Source organism: Anoplopoma fimbria, chromosome 19 (genome assembly GCF_027596085.1).
Source record: "Anoplopoma fimbria isolate UVic2021 breed Golden Eagle Sablefish chromosome 19, Afim_UVic_2022, whole genome shotgun sequence".
NCBI classification, from domain to species: Eukaryota; Metazoa; Chordata; class Actinopteri; order Perciformes; family Anoplopomatidae; genus Anoplopoma; species Anoplopoma fimbria.
Window position 1 is genome coordinate 7,022,434 of NC_072467.1, and position 21,180 is coordinate 7,043,613.

At 40.8% G+C, this 21,180-nt stretch overlaps 1 protein-coding gene across 2 annotated transcripts in view; it reads left to right on the top strand.

Moving 5' to 3' along the window:
- ldlrad3 (low density lipoprotein receptor class A domain containing 3) overlaps nt 1-20,815 on the top strand; it is a 70,252-nt gene extending 49,437 nt beyond the window's left edge. For both annotated transcript variants that reach the window (XM_054620165.1, XM_054620166.1), the window contains exons 5-6: nt 17,784-18,186; nt 18,831-20,815. In XM_054620165.1, the coding sequence (XP_054476140.1) occupies nt 17,784-18,186; nt 18,831-19,035 (608 nt within the window). In that variant the 3' untranslated portion in view covers nt 19,036-20,815. The remainder of the gene's footprint in view (nt 1-17,783; nt 18,187-18,830) is intronic.
- The last annotated feature ends 365 nt before the right edge of the window (nt 20,816-21,180 follow it).

Below are 21,180 nucleotides of genomic sequence, written 5' to 3' on the forward strand. Positions count from 1 at the left end.
GAGCGGTTCTGTCTCAGTTCCATACATACTAACTTTTAGAGTTTTGAGTATGTGTCCCATTTAATTTTATTGTTACAATACAGTAAATTGCACATGCAGCTCTAGGGGTGTTGTGAATAGCAGGAATTCAGTTTGGAAAAACACTTTGGCTTTCTTAAGTCTCAAAGGTATTGAAATATCATTCTTTTGTTTGTAAAAAAAAACAGAACGACCTTACCCTGACTGCAAAAACCACATAACTATAAAAACAAGTATTTATATAGTGTATAGTTTAGCGTGTAGTATGGAATTCCTGCTTTTTGATCCTGTAATTGCATCTGTGAAAGTTGTGCCTTAACACAAAAAAACTCCAAAGTAGGCTACATGATCACCCTCCCTAAAACAGTATCAGACGACACCCTCAGACTACCTATGATGATGAATAGCTGGAAGCTGCATTATTAATTAGATGGGCATTGAGTTGACACGCTTGCACTGTGTGCCATGGCTTGATGTGTGGCCTGCCTCAACTGTGGTTGCGTGGGCTGGAGATTGTGTTTCTGTGTTACAGAATATGTGCATGCATGCCGGTGCCTTGTGCTGATGGATGGGATCCAGAATAAATGTGCATATTCTCAAAAGCATTGATTACAAAGATGTGTGTGCGAGTGCATGGACGAGGATCAATTACGTTGGAAATGATGCAGCGTAAGTGTACGTTAACATATACTGCGGCTGGCTGTTATTGATTTGGGGGAACCCATTAATGTGGCTGTCTTACCCATTAAAATAGGCTCCTGCTGGGAATAAGGCGTATGAAGGATCAACGGGCAAAGGCAAACTCAATTGTCTGATACGAGCTGGGAAACAAAGGCATCTGGGAGGGAGAAAGAAAAACAAACATTCGTTGCGCTTTTAGTGATCAAACGGAGGAAAGAATTCTGTCGATAAAGATGAACAAAAAAATTAAGTGGGGGAACGAGAGTGCAAGGATAGGAATGAGCAAACAATATCGAGTAAGTAAGCTGTACACTAAGGGTAAGTAGGGGATTCTTCCTTTTCCATTCGTAAAGGTTAAACCCACAGTGAGCCCTATTGCTTCAATTCTGCCAATAAGCCACAGGGCTCTTGTTCATGTAGAACATATACAGTATAGTATATGCATAATTGATTTAAGAAGCATTGATCCTAATTGGCTGTGTTAAAGTCTCTCCCCTCAGCAACAAGAGGAGTTTTATTTTCTTCTGGTTAATGAAGCTTTGGTGTTATAAATAGCCAGGGGAAGAGGAGACAAAGGATGTTGTTTGTCACATCTTCTCAATTCATCAAGCATTCTTGTGTTCAGTCTTTTTGGTCTTCAAGAAGACGTCAGTCAGCTCTTTCCAGCTGTGGGCTCCACTTGATGTGCGGTAATATGCAAATGTATGTGCATGGAGAGAGAAAGGATGAGACACAAGAGAACTATTGGCAGGCAATAATAGCTGAGCAGTATGCAAAAGACCGTACAGAGTTGGTGACACACTTAGTATACCTTCTGGCGGCAAACCAAGATTCCTGCTGAGATTGTCTTTTCTATCCCCTCCTCATTTTTGTCAGCACAGCTCCCCATTGTTCAATCAGACCGTACAACATGCATGGCCAGCGTTCTTCGCCGACTGGCTCCTCCTTGTCTTATATGTAAAAGGTCATGACTTCAAACTCTTATCTCATGGAACGCTGTGGGATCAGCCTTATCTCTGACCTCCAACTACCAGCCTCCCCATAGGCACCGATCCCCAATCTTTCCATGCTTCCCTCAACCCAAATTGTCACACTCGGAGGAAATATGTACAAGCTGCACAACTGACCATAATGCTTCACTTCTTATCACTCAGACAGGCAATTGATTCCACTCTAGCTGAGCAGAGAGATATGAGCAGGAGCCTTAGACCTCCAGCAACAGGCTGTGTTGTTCTGTTGTTTGACTCTGATAAAAGACGCAGGGGCTCCTCGCGTTTCCACCAGCCTGACCAGGCCTTTTGTTAAAGGAGAGGGGATTAGATGGTGGAATGGGCATCAAGGGTCTTGCTCTGTTTCTTAACCAGGAGAAGAACATGGCAGAACTGAAGCCATGGGAGGACTGGCATTGTGCGTGGACACGGATATTCTGTGTTTGTCTCCATGGCTTTTCTTTTCTTTTTTTTGCAGACAACTGTTTTGCATGAACAAGTTTGCGTGTCAGTATATCCATTACTGTGTGTATGTATACTGTAGGGTATGTGTGTATGTGTGCGTGTGTGTGTGTATGTCTTTGCAGGGTTTATCCCACTTGATCTGAAGCCAGATCCCAGCCTGACTTCCCTGTGCCCCTCTCCTCTCTGAGCTCATTCTTATCGTTGCGTGGCCTGCCAGGATAAAGTGGGCCTGTCATGTGGGGGCGGGTGAGCTGCTGTTCACTGTACCTTTAAAAGATAAGCCTTGAGTAGGCTGTACATGCTGGCCTACCCTCTAGCTTTTTAACAGCATTCACTGGCCCGTTTCTTTATTTTCTCACCTTATTACCTTATGCAGCAATATATTGTATGAAAGTGACATTCAATCTAAAAAAAAAAAATCTTGTTTGCAGGTTTGATGTATGGTACTCTTCAGTGATTTAAGTGATACGACTGTATGCACAATCAGCTAAAAAATAAATCCACGTAGAAAATACCTGGATATATTCAATATACAACTTTTACATTTTTCAGCATTTTCATTAATAAAGAGGTCCTCATTAATTCTGCTTGTGTGACTATGATCTGCTCTGAGAACTAAATCAAAGGGCTTACTGTAACAGTGTCTGTTATAATGTCAGCACTAATACAAAGTGGTGCAACCTTGTTTATTAGCTTGACTCTCATCTGTATACCTGCCAGTCCCCTGTGCACTTTGGGTCAAACTCAGCAGGTGAACCTGTAAGTGGCAGCCCCAGAAAGACTGATGGCTTAACTGCCACTTATGCGATCAATAAAACTGACACCTACACAGGCAGCTCGCAAACTCAACTTAAAGCAAGCAGCTATAACCATGCACTAATCTGATTACTCTGCGGATGTGGGTGTAGCTCCCTTTGGAGAGTTGGATAAGAACTAGCAGCCTAACTACAGGCATTAACATATGGATTTTGTGACAGGAGTGACAGCCACAGCAGGTTTATTTAAGAGGACCATAACAATGTGTTTTTCCTGCACCAGTCTTTTTTGTAGCATTACACATTTCTAGATAGATTACCCAGTAAAACAAGACAAGGAGGCTACTGAAATGCAAATGTATAATGGAAGGAAATACAATATTCACATTATTCTTTTCACGCCACTTTTATAGGCGTCTTCCAAGGTTTGCTTGACTCTCAAATGTTGGAGTCTTCATGAATGCGTCTTCAGAGAAAAGGGTTTTCAAAGCATTTCCCATGCACAATGTAATAACCATTTAACAATAGAAAGCAATAAACCAAAAGAAAGCAAGTTTCATTGTGATGCATTTACCAATCCAAATACGCCTCTATTCTCTAAGTTGATCTCACAGCATTGGAAAGAATGAAACCTCCTAGAAGAAAAGCAAATTATTATTGAAGCTTATATAGAAAGCTTCAAGAATTCAAGTTTGGAAAGTGTTTGGTATTGTGCCCAATTTACTGTTAATGAATTAAAACATTCAAAACCACCAGTAAGGTGCTTTAAATATGCTTTAGGAAGTGCTTCTCACAATTTGGGAAACGGCGCTTACTTAGTTATTGGTTTAGGACAGAAGCACCTTATTCATTTTGAAAAATCTTTCACTCCTCTGAGGGCTTTGAAGAGCTTTGAAACTAAAGTTTGGTTGACAGCGGAACTAAAATTAGTGGTGAGCTGAGCAAAAAAACTGAAAACAAGACACAACGTCACACTGAATTTAAAACTCTGGTATGCTGGCTGTAAAGCACAGTCCTCACTGCTACCGGTTTAATAGAAGAATTGTCCTTTAACAAACACCCTGCTGTGGTTGCCCGACTTTCAGTAATAGGACTTAGTTTTAAAAAGTCTTTCTCCTTTTTCAATAGTCTTTCTCCTTTACTGTGTGCCTCTAAAATAGTTAATAACCAAGTGTCAGCATAATTTGCTGATCAACTCAGCCTTATCCTCCTCCTCATCAAACACAGTCTTTCATCATGTTATTTTGGTCAGGTTGCCTCTGGTACCATTTACCTTTTCAGTTGACCTCTAATGTACCCGACTTCTAATGAATCCAGCAAACTTTAGAGGCCAGCTGTGATGGAAAGAAAATGTGGTGTTTTCCTTCAAATTCAGGTGTTTAATGGTTTAGGATGCTCATCCACAGCCCTTACATAACATTGTCCTCTAGGACACACAGTAAATGTGAAAGCAGGGTATTTAAATTCACTACTGTGCTTACATAACTCTATTCTCACCGCTTTTAACATTATGGCACACTTAAATCATCCTCATGACAAGATAATATTTCAGAGAAGAAGAAAAAATCCATTCATTTTATTTGACATTCACATTCTTCATTTTCACATTTGAGCTTAATCAACAACCTTATTCTCTTTGAATGTCCGCCAGACATTTTCTTACACCTTCAATCCCAACTGGTGATAGTTCTGTATTGTATGAATTTTTAATAAGTCACTAAATCCAATTTTCCCTCAACAGTCAATCGTCCCATATCTGCCCCCTGTCACAAAGGCTGTCAGGCGAGTCTGTGTCTCCTCTATGACTCCTGCATGTCAGCCTGCCAGCTGTTTTGTCGATCTAGCTGTGGGTTACAGTTTATAATAGTCTCATTCTGAAGAGGCTGGTCCAAGCCTGCAAATGCACACATGCCTGAATAGGACTCTTAATCTCCACAGTTTTATCACTCAGCTTCATCACATCCAGGCTTTGGGCGTTATCTGTCTGTGCGCATGCGTCAGGCGTTTTTGTCAGTTCCGTTTATGTCCTCTCTCAAGCTAGCATCCTCCCCTTTTCTAACTCACCTTTCGGCCCCAAAGAACAGTTGCCATGGTGACCGTAGCCGTCAGGTTTGGTGGGAGGGGATCTCAGTCAAAGCCTCGCAGCGATCCTGAGGAACCTTTCACCCTCCCCATTCTTCCTCTTCCTCCAGGGAAACAAAGCCTACCCTTCACAACGACCAAAAGTGTTTCTAAATAAAAAAAAGAATTACTCCCACTTCTGAGCCTCAGTTGCAGTATGCAACATGTTACAAATAGAACGAATGAATGACACTTTGTTTTCGCAGCTCATACTGGGTGATTCTGTATGATACACAGGCAAAAGGGATATTCATAGCCCGTCTTTTCACCAACACACAAAAGCCCTTTATTCATGAACACACCTTAGAGTCTTTTCCCCGGAGCTACAGAGGCTACTTTTCTGTACTACTTCTCACTGCTCTCGCATGTTCCTGCCTCAGCAGCAGCATTAAGTCCTTTGTACTGTAGATCCAGTAGTGGAAACTTGTTTTTCCTTTCTGCACACTAAATAGGCAGCTACCGCTAGAAGCCGGTCAGCTCAGTCAATATAAAGACTGGAAGCAGTGGGAAACAGCCAGCCTGCACTGTAATCATTTTTCACATTGTATGTTGTTTGTTTATTCCGTACAAAAAAAAAAAGGGGAAAAAAGCATCTTTTGGTTTCACATTGGATAATGTGCTGGACCAGATGCAGTGACCTCAGTGCGTCTCAGGTGGTCGCCTGGCAAACTCACAGTGATGACAACACATGGTGAAGTCACTGCACCCAGGAAAGAATAAGTCCAGCACATAACATCCAACAATATTTTATACAGGCATGTCTCGTCATCAAACTATTGGAAAGCATATGAGCCTATGTCCCATCATGCCAAAACTCGTCCTTTTAACGAAATGTACTCCTGTGTCAAAACCCAACCCTTTGAGAGTTATAAGAAACTAACCTAGTAGATAAAGAAATGTAATTATAAGCCCATAAATACTGTGATATATGACATACATAAACCATGAGAACCAAATATAGTCAACATTCCTAAATATTAGGAATGATCTGTAACACTTGTATGCCTGTCCCAAGCCTAACAATATCATCATTACAGTAAAGCAATAATCTGCATTTTATATAGATTTTTCTTAAGCCCTATATAATAAGTGATGGGAAAGAAAAAAGCGGAATGACATGTAGCAAATAGTCCAGCCTACCAGGAATCAAATTGTGTACTTTATGCTTAGGATGTTTTGCATCCATGTGATAGTCACACTCACCACTCGGCTATCAGGTCGCCCAGTCTGTCATCTTGTTATTACAAGGACCTACTGTTGTACTACTCACTTCATTTATCAGATGCACTGCACTTCCTTTTTAACCCCATCCTTGCTCTCTTTTATTTTATAGTCAACATATAACCTTTTGGCAATAGCTGCCCCCTGAATATACAGTACCAGTCAAAAGTTTGGACACACCTTCTCATTCAATGGTTTTTCTTTCTTTCTTTTTTTCTTTTTTTCTACATTGTAGATTAATATTGAAGACATCCAAACTATGAAGGAACACATATGGAATTATGTGGTAAACAAACAAATGCTCAACAAACCAGAATATGTTTTATATTTTAGATTCTTCAAAGTAGTTGAATGAGAAGGTTTTGACTGGTACTGTATCAGTCAGTGGTCTTCCTTTCACCTGTCCTTCGACATTCCTGTCCTGTCCTTCCCGTCCATACCTCCACTCTCCTCCTCCTCCTCCATGGATGTTCTCCAGATGCTGAAATCATTCATTAACTCTGGCCCATCTCCCCTTTACTCTTCTAGCGGCCCACAGTAAGCTGTGACTGAGTGTTATGGGGGGTCCGATAGTGGCAAGCAATGGAGCGAACAAGTTATTACAGGACAGGCAAATAGAGTCCCGATGAAGCATGAAAACCTCCCTTCCCCAAAGCGCCACTCAAACACACAGGGATATACAGACAGACAGACAGACAGAAGGACAGAGTTTGAGACGGATACAGGCTTACACAACTATACAGGCTCTCCTCCATGAAACCAAGAGGACATAAAGAAGTCTTTAATGAGAAACAAAGAAAGGAAAGCTTATAGAGTACACACACACACACACACACACACACAGCCTGTCCAATAATTCCTTCTATCTCTGCGCGTGCTAACGAGAACAGACATATAGTACATGATGGGGCACAGCAACAGGAACAGGATGACAGCACGGGACATGAATATTAATACTGGGATGCCAGAGAGATCTGGAACAGTCCTGTCTCAGAGCAGTTAACATGCTCTGCTTCCCAGCGTGGCTTGGCAGGGCAGCTTTCAATCAATCAATCTTGTATGTCCCACCAGGGGGAAGTGTGTTGGCAGGGAGACATTTGAAAAAACAATAACACAGAACAGAGGACAGCGAAGTAAAGGGTACAAACCCTAAGATCTCAAGAGAGGAGAGAGAGAGAGAGAGAGTGATGAAAACGCTGATTTAGAGAATAAATAGTCCTTAAAGTTTTACAGCCAATGTCTAATTGTATAAAAACAATCAAAGGGTTTTAATAGCGCTCGCCCTTGTTTAAAATGCAGGCAGCATGAAATGATTGTATGTATGCAGTTATTCCAAAGGTTTTTGCAGGTCAGAGCGATGAAGTGGAATATTTGCTGCAATTTGTGTCAAGCAGCAACCGAATGAAACATCCAAGGTCCTTTCATTCACGTTGGACCTTTACAGACTTTGGTCTAACACGCAGTGAGAACGTTGAGTGTTTCCAGGTTTCTGCTAGTTGAAATATACCCCTAGTGTTCCACAGTTTCCTAGCAAAGATGCCTGTATCAAAAGCCATTTATCAGTGTTGCCTGAGTGGATATGTCTCATCTGTAAGGTACAGCACACAAACAAGCATCATAAATCTCAACTGCAGTAGTGAAAAACTTGAGCTGGGATGAGGTAAGGCATGGACAACATTTATTAACTGGAATTAAAGTTTGATCTGTATCTATATGCCTTATCTAGATAAAGAAGGTTGTATGTTAATGGAGGGTGATGAGGCGCACGAACACGATCAGCATGTGGCTGGATCAGCCAGACCACCTCTGAGGTTGAGCTGGCTTGCAGAGCGATTGGATGTTATTGGACTGTGTCCACTCATAAGTTAGAAATAAAACCACTTCAGGCTCTGCTCTGCTACTAGCCAAGTTGATGTACCAAAAAAGGACAATTTTCATCTCCAAAGTCAACAAGAAAACATTGATTCACAGTTGCTGCAAAAAGGAAATTGCTGCAGACAAAGATGTGGTTTTCAGATGCCTCCTGTAGAGAAAGAAAAGATATAGTAACCTCACCCGCATGTTTTTCTGTTGACTAGATGAACCTCCCCACCAACTCGTGCTTTGCTTAACAAATGTGACCAAATCGCAATGCAGATAGAATGCAGACAACAATTATTGGGAGTTAATGAAGTGGAGTGGTTGGGTTATACTCTAGATGCAGACATAAATTTAATAGCAGGTGTAAATAAATTGGGTTAGAAAAACGGTAAAACCTTGAACCTCCCTTTTATAATCCTTTTTAGTGAAGTTTATTACGATCATAGCCACCGCAGCCACTTTTAAGAGTTTGTTTTTCACCCTCTAGATTGTTCTCTGCTGGTTGTGTCTGAAGTGAGTAAATGCATGAGTGCACCAAACAACCCACAAGTTGCTGTTTGTAGTTTCACCCCCAATTCTTTTTTCAGATTTCTCCGCCATGTGGCATGGGTTTAGTTTGCTCACTCTGGACCAGGATGAAAGGATTTCTGGGATTGTGTTTGTATTGCCATTTTTGCTCGTATGAGCATCTGAAGGCAGCCTGTGTGTGAATGTGAGGGTGCGTCGGTGTGTTTGAACCTTGTTGTTTTTTTTCTGATGAACTTACTGTATGGTATGCTTGTGAATGTATGTGCCTGGTTAGCGTGCACACTGTATTTGGGGACTCTATGTTAATTGCACATGGTTGCATCTGTTTAGGGCTGTTTGAAGCCAGATGGCATCAACACAACCCTCAACCCAATGCATGCCCTCCCCCTGTTTTGGATGCCCGCCCACAACTAAAGGATGAAGTGTGTGAGTGTATGTGTTTATGTTGCCAAGTAAACATGAGAGCTTTCTGCCCCCTAGTGGTTTCATCATTCTCTTCTCATCTCAAACTGGATTTTAATGTGCTGACAAGTCTGTCACTGGTTCTGCACCTCATTTTATCACCCTGTCTTTGTGGGCGTAACTGTGGCAACCGAGCTGCCAAATGAGCCAGAAGCCCCCACACCTGTAATTAGCGTCAGACAAAGTGATTGCAGTAACGGAAAGCACCACTGTGACCAACCTCAGTCAGCTTGAGACAGTCGTACCCATGCAAATCCTGGAATGCTGAGAGGATGATTCCCCCCCACACACACACACACACACACGCACACACACTCACTTTCACATTTTGAAAGATGCCACTTTGTGAATGTGAAATGAGTCTTCAGAGCCTAGGGAAAGTACAGCACATCTGTGCCGGCCCTATCTTTTCCCTCAGGAATGAGCCAGAGGGGGGGAATATCCCCATTCCCTTTTATTCAGAGGTGTTTTAAGTGTGGCAATTAAGATATGTGGAGTTTTTTTATTAGCCCGATTTCTTTTCATGTTATTCTGCTCATTCATCTTTGGCGTATTCTGACAGTTGTTAGTTAGCATATTCAGAGGCAAGTAGCCAATCAGGATAGACGAATTTGTTACATAAAAAAAACAACTTGTATCGCAGCAACCCAACGACATGTCTGCTGTTGATCTGCAGCATAGTTTGATCAAAGACAGACAAAAGAGCGCTTCAGAGCTGGTTTTAATCACTGCAAGCTCAATAGGCTATTGTGCACTAACATGGGCCTTCACTTTGCTTCAGTAGCTGCATACAAGCCCACAATGTGTGGGTGTGTACCAATATTCTGTCTCATCTTGTTCTGTAGCACCTCTCAATGGATTTCAGTTTTTCTATTTCATTTCAAGTAAAATATATTTTAAATGTGAAAGCTTATTGCTCATGGGCTGTGCTACAGTTGAATGGAAATCTCTTTAATTTAGAAGGTGGTGCTCAATAGAAGCATCTACAGCTCAAACACACAGACAAGGAATGTATGGGTGCACACAGTTGTGTTCTTAGAGAAAATAATTTAGATTTTATAATGTTGACAGTATCAGGATATATGAGAAACAGATGTTACTTCCTTTTTGAAGCTCATCACCAAGGAATGAGTATTTACTGGAGCCGAAAGAAACTGGATTTTAGAGGCCAATATCAATAGAGAAACCTTATGGGTTTACAGTATACCATTATATACTCTTTTATATAATACACTCCCATATATATATATATAAATATAAAAGGCCATGCCAATATATCAGTTCATATTTAGTTTTAACCCAATATGACCTCACTGAGTCAAGCCTGTATCCCTGAAAAATCCAGTGCTAGTTTTCACACAAAAGAAGGAGAAAAAAAGGAAACTGTCTAAGAAATTGAGGCTTGTTAGCCAGCTTAAGAAAGGATATCACAGAGATGTACAGTAGAAGAGAGCAACACTAAAAGGGATCCAGGCAAAAAGAGTACTCTCCTGGTACTGAAGGGAAACAGCAGGGGGTCTGTGACTGTGTCTCTTATAATAGATTTAAAGCTAGTTTGGAGCAGCGTGTGTGCAGTTCAGTTTTCTAAATCTGTGGTAGAGGAGATGAGACGTGTGCGCATGACACTCCAAAAGACACTGTATACTAATTTCTCTACCCCTTCCATTTAGATATGTCCACATCTGTTTCTAGATCTGTCCTCTTTAAACTCCTCTCCTCTGTCCACTGTTGTGCTGTGTCTGTGACCTTTCCATGTCGCTATAATTCTCTCATCTCGTACAACAGTAATAGGATTGATGAAGGCTGGAGATAATGAATTGCAAGTAAAAGAGAGTGTTAGACTATTGGAGAAAGAAAAGGCAGTGAAGAAGGAGCAAGGCCTGACAGTGTAAAGGGAAAGAAAGAGAAAGTGGGGAAAGATTGAAAATCGAGAGTTGACTGGTTTGGGCTGTTGATAAGCATTCAATTGAGTGCATAATCCAAGCTTAGTATAGTTGTTGTATAGCCTAAAAGCAAGGTACATGTCATCTCCATGACATGACAGTAAATTACCATAAAGAGGGGAGAGGAGCAGAATAGCAGGAAGGAGGAGAGGAGGGAGCAATGGAACTCAAAAAGCTGAGGGGGTGTAAGTGGGAGGCATTAGAGGATAAGCAAGAGGGGGAAACAAAAGGCACAGGAGTGGTGAGGAGGAGGGGAGAAAGAGGGGAGAGATGTGGGGAGAAGGCACTCCGATGTAATTAAAGTGGCTGAGTTGAGAGGCTGCACCTTGCCACCCTCCCCAAGCCTCCACATATGGAAGGTTTATGAATAGAGTATAGACGCACTGTTAGAGGTGCCAATGTCAGTGAGGGAGCTGCCGAGTAAGGTTATATATGTGGAACATAAGTACATCTACCATATGAAGCTCAACTCAGACATGCTCCAAAGCGTTCCAGAGATTGGGTCATGTTTACCTCCTCAAGATGAAATCCCTGATGATTAAAGATGAAAGACGCTGAATACTAAACTATTTATCTATTCATTTTAGCTATTTGGACTGTTTACCCATTAGCTTTAACAACCATTCATCATTACTTTTAGCTGTTTCAACCTTTACCATTATTCATTACTTACAGCTAACTATTTTATACCATTTACAAGGCTGCCAACTCAATACATTGTGCACGAGATTCATGCAGTTGACCCTTTTTCACAAACTCTCATGCCACACGTCCATATTCTCAGGAAAAATGAAAAACAAATCTATAACTCATACCATATACAGCTATCTATAATTGGCTACATAGGTTGCATGCACGCCACGGTTAAGGTTCATTTTTATGTTTAATATAAATATCTGACTAATCTGAAACTTGAGTGGAAATAATATGACAGCAGGATAAACAATATGATCCATATGATCGAGGATATTAAAACTTGTAACAAGTGTAACTGCTGCTGAAAATAAAACAAAACCTTAGACATACAGACAAGTACAGGCTGATTACCGCTTACTGTGTGCTTATTTATTCAAGATGGTATTATTGATGCATCCTGTTTCGGTCATTCATTCTGTCTGTCCTCAGACTCAACACCTGTCAGTACACTTTCTCTGCACAGTGTTTGTTTTATATCTCTTTATCTCCACAAGTTGGTGGTAAGTTGCTGCTCTATGCTCAAAGGAGGACACTGCTGGCTCTATTATCATGAACCCAGCAGCGCGGCCAGATCGCAGTCAAGTACGCTCTGCTAAGCGCCAAGAAACTGTCAAAATGGCACATGTGATGTGGATATAAGCACGAGGGGTTCTGTGGTTATTTTACAACAATCTGATACTGGTTGCACGAAATGTAACCAGCGGATATGCCGTGCATGATTGTGGACTGACAGTGACATTATCTCTTCAGTTGGAGACTGCAGATGGAATGAATACTCGCAGCCTTCATAGGGTTGTAAAGAGAGTCACCTGAGTAAAGGAAAGGCAAACAGTACAAACTGTAATGAAATTTATCCTGCCATTAATGCCATACCCACTTGTTGGAAAATCTGCATATATCATGTGAAATAAAGGTAATTGTTGCTGTTACATCACTTAACTAGATTAGAGATATTACTGCCTAATTTCAATTTTGCAAATGTGCCATCTGAGGAATCCATGTCATCAAATAGGAATTATGGAAAAGCATTGTATCCAATCTGAATTAAGTGGTTTAACATACAGACGCATTTGACTGAAAGAAATAAACTTTGCTGATTGACAATATTTTCCAGTTTCAATTTAAGGATGTTTTCACAGTTGGCCGATTTCAGGTTTTTAAGCCAATTTAGGGTGAATATTCATCATCATTTGGCTATAGTGTCTGGAGGTTGTTAAGTATGCTAATCAACCATACATATTCATCATTAACCGTGATTATTGACTTGGCTTTGCATCTATAAATGCTTTCAAATTTGTCTGCTGAATATTTGGAATAAAATGCCTGAATGGAGTAATAACCATTACCCCATGTTACAGAAGGCCTACTCAAAAAATGCACCAACTCAACCCGTACCCAATCAAATAAATAGAAATGTTTGCAGCTAACTTACTTTTAGCTATGGCATCTATTTCAACCATTGATCCATTATGTTTAGCTAACCGCCAGACTTATCTGCTTGCTTGCCCACTAGTTACCCCATGGCAACTGTAAAACGACCCTATTGGTTACCAAGAACCCCTGATTGGGAAGTCGATGATCTACATCAACTTGTATCCTGACGGCAAGGTCTTAAGAATTTTTATTGGTGTTTCTTCATAGGGCTGTCCTGGACAAAAAAAAAATCTTAGTTGACTAACACTCGTGATTTTGTGAACTTAACGATTAGTTGATCTAATTGACGGATCTGTAAAATGAAGTTTCTCCAAGAATAACCACACAAAATCATCACTTTAAATCTTGTTTTTACTAGAGATGTGCTCATACATTTCCTGGAAAATAAGTCATGCATTATGAAAAAAGCTTCAAAAATGACTAATCGACCTAAGAAATCTTAGTTGACCAAGACCATAGCGACTTATTAGTTAACTAATCGACCAATAGGGGGCAACCCTACTTCCTTCCCTTTGGACCTAACTCCTATGTGCGGTCAACAGTGTCCATGCAGCTTTGCTATTGGTCGACACCACAACGTAGCCTACCTGAGCATTTCATGTCAGGTTTGACAAGACATGACATGACAGGACAGGCTCCAGTTAACTTTGATGTTCAACTTTGATCATGACACCACCATCAGTGAATGAGGTACAAAGTAACACTGTCAGAGATGCTAGCAGAACCAGGCACTATGAGTATGTGTAGCACAGTACAAGTTTGAAAGTCGGTAAAACGCAAAGTTCATTGATTCAAATGTACCTTTTTTAAATATAATATATGTCATTCAAATGGTTATTGATTTTTCAAAGGAATAGATGTAGAAATGTTTATCCATAGAATTTGAAATAATAATATTAAATCAAAGGTGAGAGTGTGGCTTTTCCATTTTTCCTTTTGATGTACCTTAAACACAACATCTCAGCCATCCAGGACTTTGATGTGTGAATCCATACTTCAGAGAAATGAAATTTCTGCCATCAAAGTACATGGAGTATGCATGTGTCCGTAAGGTACCGTTGTGTGATTCTGACTCTATTCTTTTGAATCAGAATTAGCATTGATATTGTGAAACCACCCTCACCTTTCTTTGAATGTGGGGATCACACTTTTCTTTGTGCCGTAACTGCAACTAACGGCTCAAAATGGTCTGAAACACAGAACGTGGAGCTCAATCACACTCACAGTGGGGGGGCAGACATCACACAGGACCTCTCTCCTCTAACAGAAAAGGAGCTTGCTTCATTCTCTCTTTCTCTCTCTCTGTCTTTTCATCTCCTGTGTGATTTGAAACAGCCTTTCACGCCTTTATTGCTAATGTTCCGAATAGGCTCCCATTGTTAATGTTGCACTATTATGATTTCCTTTTGTGTGTGTTTCTCTCTGCTCCCAGAGGACTGCACTCAAACCTGATAGGCAGCAAAGGGTGGCAGCGGTGGGATCTCTTAATTTGTGCTTTTTTTAACTAGGTAATTATGGGAATAATTCTTCTTTGTTTTGGCCTTTCTGTGCTGAGAGTCCAGTTCATAATTAATTGGTAGCATGAATGACTTGCCAATATTAAATCACAAGGGAGGGGTCTAGGGGGCATGCTTTATTGGCTGGGGCCTGGTTGGGGCAGCGGGTGGATGGAGCATCTGAATTAGATTAGATTTAATTAAGGCATGGGGCCTCTGACTACACACTGGTACATAAATAGGCTTTATGCTAGGCTGGTTGTTGTTGGGAATTCAGCAGCATGTGTGCACACAAACTCTCTCTCACACACACACACACACACTGCTGAAGACTCCCTCAGGCCTTCAAGGTCAGGTAGACAGAGGAAAGATGCAGCATGGTGTCTGGAAGAACACAAAAACAAGTTTTAGAAAAACTCCTCTTCTAAGGATGGCTTGCTGCTCTATCCACACACAGCTCTGACAAATATTGAGCTTTGATAATTTCTCCAACCCTCAAGGGCCCTTAAAATAAGTTTGACATTTTTTGCAAATCACCTAGATAAAAGAGATAAACTTTGCATAAAGACTGGAAACAGCTAGCCTTGATCTGTCAGAAGATAACAGAATCTGCTCATGAGCACATCTAAAGCTCACCAATTTCCACATTATATCTTGTTTATTTAATCTTAACAAAAAGCTCACATTTAAAAAGGGCACGTTGCAGTAAAGCCAAGTTTATGCTTGCTTCCTAGTGAGGCCGGCGTGAGATGTGCGTGCCAGAAAATGACATCATCACAGCTTTGGTCGTCCAGTGCAAAGGCTCTGTAAGTGGTCTGCCCCTTAGTCATGCTCTCTTTGCACCGCTCTGAGCTTTTCAGACATGACTTTCACAAATTGTTCTCTGATAAAAGCACTATTATATGAATATTAAACCTTTGTTTCATTAAATGCATTTAGTACTTGACTTCTTTCTTTAAAGGACTTGTATTAAGGCAATTCAAGTAGTCCATGAATATGAGATATGTGTTTACAGTAAGTCACAATTCCTTCTCAGCATTGTGAAGGTTGGTTTAGGGAGTTTTGCTGGTAAAACTCGCTGTCTTCTTGCTTCTTCACAGTACATTTTGTTCGTACACCCTCTGGTGTTTTGGAGAATGCTGCTGCGAACACTGCGCTGAGCATAAACGCCTTTGTGCATGCTCGTAGCTGGCGTGACATCTGTGGAGGCTTGTGCCACGGTGCCATGTGCAAGTGTAAAAAAAAGCTTAACAGGGCATATATATGCCTGACTATGTCACAGTCACTGCGCCCGGCTAAGAAATAGTCTGGTACGTAACCCAGATGAAGCTGAAACCTCAACCTGTTCTTTTGAGGTATTTTGGTACAGATTAAACAAACAGAGCAAAGCCACTGTCTCCATGTGTCTTGTTTACAGTCTATATGCTAAGCTAAGCCATCTGGCTGCTGGCTGTAGCTTCATATATACTGTACAGAGTGGTAAGTGTTTTCCCAGTTAGAAAGCGTATTTCCCAAAATGTGAAACTATTCCTTTAAGTGCACATTGTGAACTCTATCAATTAATGATTTGAATTCCAGTACATATGAAGAGATATTACATAATGTACTCGGAATCAGTAAGTGGTTTTCCCTTTAGTCAGAATAGCTTCACTCACTACAGGGTCCCGTTGGTTGACTTTTTGTGGAGCTCTGCATGTTTCATTTAGCTCTAGCGTGTACATGTTGGGAGAATCTCTACCCTTGTGCTAAACGCCATATCCCCAAAGCGCCTGTAAGTCTATATAAGCTTTGAGTACTTCAAAAAGCTCCAAAATGGGCTTCCCCTTCTCTGCAGTTTCAGGGGATGTAATCCTTACAGATGGAAGAATTTTCGGACTATTGATTCCACCTTGAGCTATCTCGCAATGGTCATTTCCTGGCAAGCTTTCTGGGCAGCATCCTCAACAGTCTACATGATGGCTAGTCAACAGAGATGTGAGTCATTGTATATTAGGCTTTAATGCACACAGTCTGTTAAGCAGCAACACATAAACCTTGAATACAGAGCATACAAAGTACTCCAAAGGGTGATTTGAACTTTTTAGGAGCCGCATGAAGGTTTGATGTTTGCAGCCCCCTGAGGCAACAGTGTCATTTGAACTGAAACAGCAACTGTAAAATACTTTTATGTAGCTCATTCCTCATTAGCACATGCTTGCTGCAGCCCCGTAATAAATAGGATTCTTTCCTCTCTCCATACCTCTCTCCTTAGTTCAACAGTACTGTCTGCCGGCAAGGGGCAGAAACACCATTTACATGAGCCTCACCCCGAGTGGCTGATTGAAATTCTCACGCTGTAATATCAGTCAGCGGAAATGTTTAAGTGCTATTCCCTCATCCCATCTGGAATAATAAGCTGCAGTGCTCTCTGGCATTACAGTACTCCCTTTCCTCATTTCAGGCAGCAAGTTGGCTGCTCTGCGTTTATTGCCACTGGCCATGGCTCTCATCGTGAACATAATTCCTAGGTAGCTTGAAGACTTCCCATTTCCCTGCGACAAACATGGTAATGTGTGGCGGCCCCTGGTGCTGTCTGTCATCTTCAATGCTGAGCAACTCGTGTTGTTTTATCCAGAATTGCTGTAAGCTGTTTTGTCCTCACATAGAATGATTCGGCCTCTCTTTTTTTCCCTCTTTCTTCAATATAAAGAGTGAGGTCCCTACTTGTGAAGTTTTGGCCCAAAACAGAACACGCTGAGCCATTTGTTCTTTTGGTCTCTAAAAGCTCTTTGGGAGACTCTGGCTGCTGTTATGCTTATTATCTAGCACTCTCATCTCCAAGAGAGGCTGCCTCTATTGAATCACACAGAACACATTTCAGAATGAAACTGAATTCACTGTTATTACTATATTCATGCAAGTCTTCCTCACTCCTCCATTCCCCAAGCTCCTCAACTCCACCACTCATCCTCCCATATCCTCAACCACCTATTCCCTTAAATTGTTTCCCTCTTCATCCTTATTTTCTCCTTTCCTCCCTTTGTCTCCCAGGCCACCACTCATCCTCCCTCTTCCCAAACCTCCCACATCATCCATGCTCAATTGGTTCTTCATCCCCTTCTCTTTCCCCCACAGAAGCTCCGGGGCAGGACTTTGTGACACTGGACTATCGTCTGCGCTACTACCCCAGCATCACCTATGCCGTCATTGGCAGCGCAGTTATCTTCGTCCTGGTGGTGGCATTGCTGGCCCTGGTACTCCATCACCAGAGGAAGCGGAGCGTCCTGCTGCCCAGAGGGGTAAGAGGGAGCTCACACCACCACCACCACCACCAGCCCCTGCTGCTCTCCCGTTTGGTCATTTTGGACCGGGGCCACGTCCATCCTGGAGGTCCTGGTCTTTCCCCCGGCTCACCCGCCGCAGGAGGCCAGTATAGCTCAACTCCTCAAACACTGCAGCTGCTGTCTGGGACCCTTTATCCCTCTGGCCTCTCCATGGACTCACCTCCATCATACTCACAAGCTGTTCTGGATGTCAGGTGAAATAAATGATTATTCTAACAGCTTTATGGAAGTTTATAATCTTTGACTGTATCCATAACGCTAGCTTAGCACTGTATGACACAAGTAAAATAGTGTAAAAGCATTAAAGCAGAAGTATAGGAGATACAGGTTGTGTCTCTAGAAAAGTCTAATCTAATTTAGTGTATCATTTTAATTTTAAAATAATTTGATTCACTAGTAAGCGCATTTTTATCATGAAGTCTATTTTCATACACATAGACTAAATCAGTTGTAAAGAATGCTGTCTTGAATATCTGTCAGCATCTGTCTCAATGGTGCTTTTACGTGATTCTCAATCAATTAACCCTTTACTCAGCTGTTAACTCATTTTGCTATATTAGTTTTTGGCATCATATAAAATAAATGATTATAAAGAGGATTGTTGCTATTTAAAAATATTATAAATTGCTCAAATAAACACAGACATGTAGTAAAAATTGATGTAGAGAATGATATTCTGTATAAAACCTTTTTTCACTATTACCAGCTCAGTATGATTGAAATAGTGTACATCCCATATATTGGCCAGATGCTGGTCCCAGTCATGATTATACATTGTACAGTCCTTTGAAATCACATTCTTCCTCTTTCTGTTTCTTCTGGGGTTTTTTTCCACTAGTCGGCCTCCCTGGTTTGATCTTCCTCCTCCTCCATACCTCTCAGATGGGGAGCTTCCATCAGAGGGCGAGCTGCCTCAATACGAGGGCCCACAAGACCCTTTGAGCTACCCCAGAGCAAATCCCTCGGCACCCTCCACACCCAGAACTGTGGCCTCAGGCACGCAGCCGAGTTCGAACCCCAGAGAGGAGTCGGCTCAGCTGTAGCCTCTCTCTTGGTAGAACTAGTTAGAACTCAGAGACTGCAGGACTGAAGGACCAGGCTGCAGGGCCACAGGGCCAGGTCAGCCCACAGCAGAGACCTGCTGAGGAATCAACAAGGATTAAGAAACTGTACACTCAACGGTGTCCTTAACTCGCTGCCCATCGGCTCACTGAAGCACTGGACTGAGACAAGCTCATCCTGCTAGACTGATCTAGTATGTTGGCCCCCCCTGCTGGATCCATGGTTGCACTAAATCCAAATCAGTTACATCCATTCTATACTTCACATTTCACTTATACAGTGTTTTCCATAGTGGGGTTTATATGAGATTTGTGTTGTGTTCAATTTTAAATATCTGAATTCTAGATTAATTCTATACTGTTAAGGATTACTGCTAGATTTGATGATTTGCTGTACTTAGATAACTTAGCAATGACATGTTGAAGCCTTATTCTTACTGAAGTTGATTCACTTTTAAGATGAAGACGATACAGTAGTGTTGTGTAATTTTTAATAGTTTAAAAGAACACATGCTGTTGTTTAAACAAGAGCCGCTCAATAAGAGGTACTCAATTTGGCTACATTGGACTTGTTATTGTAGAAAAATTACATTTTGCAACTTCTTTAGTGGTACTTCAAAGTAAACCTACACTATCAAAGAGTCTTTGAGAAAAGGTCTGAATTATTTCTAGATCGGAAGTGGAGGGTTTTTTTTAGAAAACAATTTCATCAATACTGTTTCTCTTGTTTTCATTTGGTTAAATTCAAGCTAAAATGTGAAAAGGACCATTGACATTTTTAAATACTGTATTGGAGTAGAAATTAAATATATATATACAAGTATATATCCTTACCAAGTGAGTTGCATACATCATTCCTCGGAGTAGAGAATCCCCTCTCTACTAACTATTACATTTCTGTTTGAAGACCAATTGTGTTTTTATGTAGACACAAAACAGAAATGTCAATTATTTTGTTGATGCCTTATTGTGTGCCAGTTTGACGCCATAGTCACTTTGTATGTGATTTGTTTTCGGGCACAAATAGCCTATTTAGAACCTCTTAAGACAACAGCCTGGTTATTTCACATAACAACATTCATTTAAGAATATCATCTCTTAGATCAGATTTTGCTTGAGATTTTTTAATGTATATAACTCTGGGTCATTTTCGAAAATCCTCCTCAGTAGTATTAGACAACAACCATCAAATCCATATCTGAAGGATCTATGTTTATAAATTTGATAATGTCTGTTAACCTTTTCTCGTTCATTTCAAAGTGTTCAACACTGTAAATAGGAGGTCGGGCAAGTAGAGACATCTATTTAGAAGTAGAGTTTAAAGTGAGACATGTGTAATGTAGTTGTGCTTTGGACCTTTCTTTTCCATAAGTAGTAATGCAGGCGTAAGAGAAACAATCAAACCAAAGATAATCATTATTAACCTTAGCCCAAGGATATTACCCTCCAAAGGATTGATTATGTGTCACAACAATTGTTTGTACCTTTTTTATATTAAAATGTACAACGCTGTATTGAGTAAAAACAGAGTTAATGTAATTTGCTGTAGAACTGGAAAGCTTTTCTCAGGACAAAATGAATGCCAGTCTGTCTGTTCTGTTGTTTATATCTTGGTTTTGTTTTAAGGAATGTTAAAGATCAAATTCCCTTTTTTTCTGGTTTGAACTCATGAAGTTGACTTTTTACATATTTGTTTGCCCATCGTGATCTTTTTATCCCTTGTATTCTGTATATTGAAAGTAATATAAAATTCTGACTCTGATCTTGTGTGTATTAGTCTCCCTGGAGAGCTAGTATTCATTTTCCCCAACAACTTAATATGTTTATTGCAAAGTCTGAAGCTTAACCTCTAGACTTTACTGCCAGCAAACCTTACATCACAGATCCCCAAATAATAGAGATTTAGTAGCAGGAATGCCATCTGATTCTACAATGTCTCCAATGCTGGAGAGAATTCAAGCATTAAGATATCTTACTAAAGAAAAAGTACCATTCTTCAATGTAAAAATATTCTAAAAATATATTAACTTTGGGCCTTGAAATGTTTTTTTCTGAATGAAACAGTGTGATGACAAGTCAACATTAAGGAACCACTTATATAATCTTAGATCAATGCCTTTTATTTAA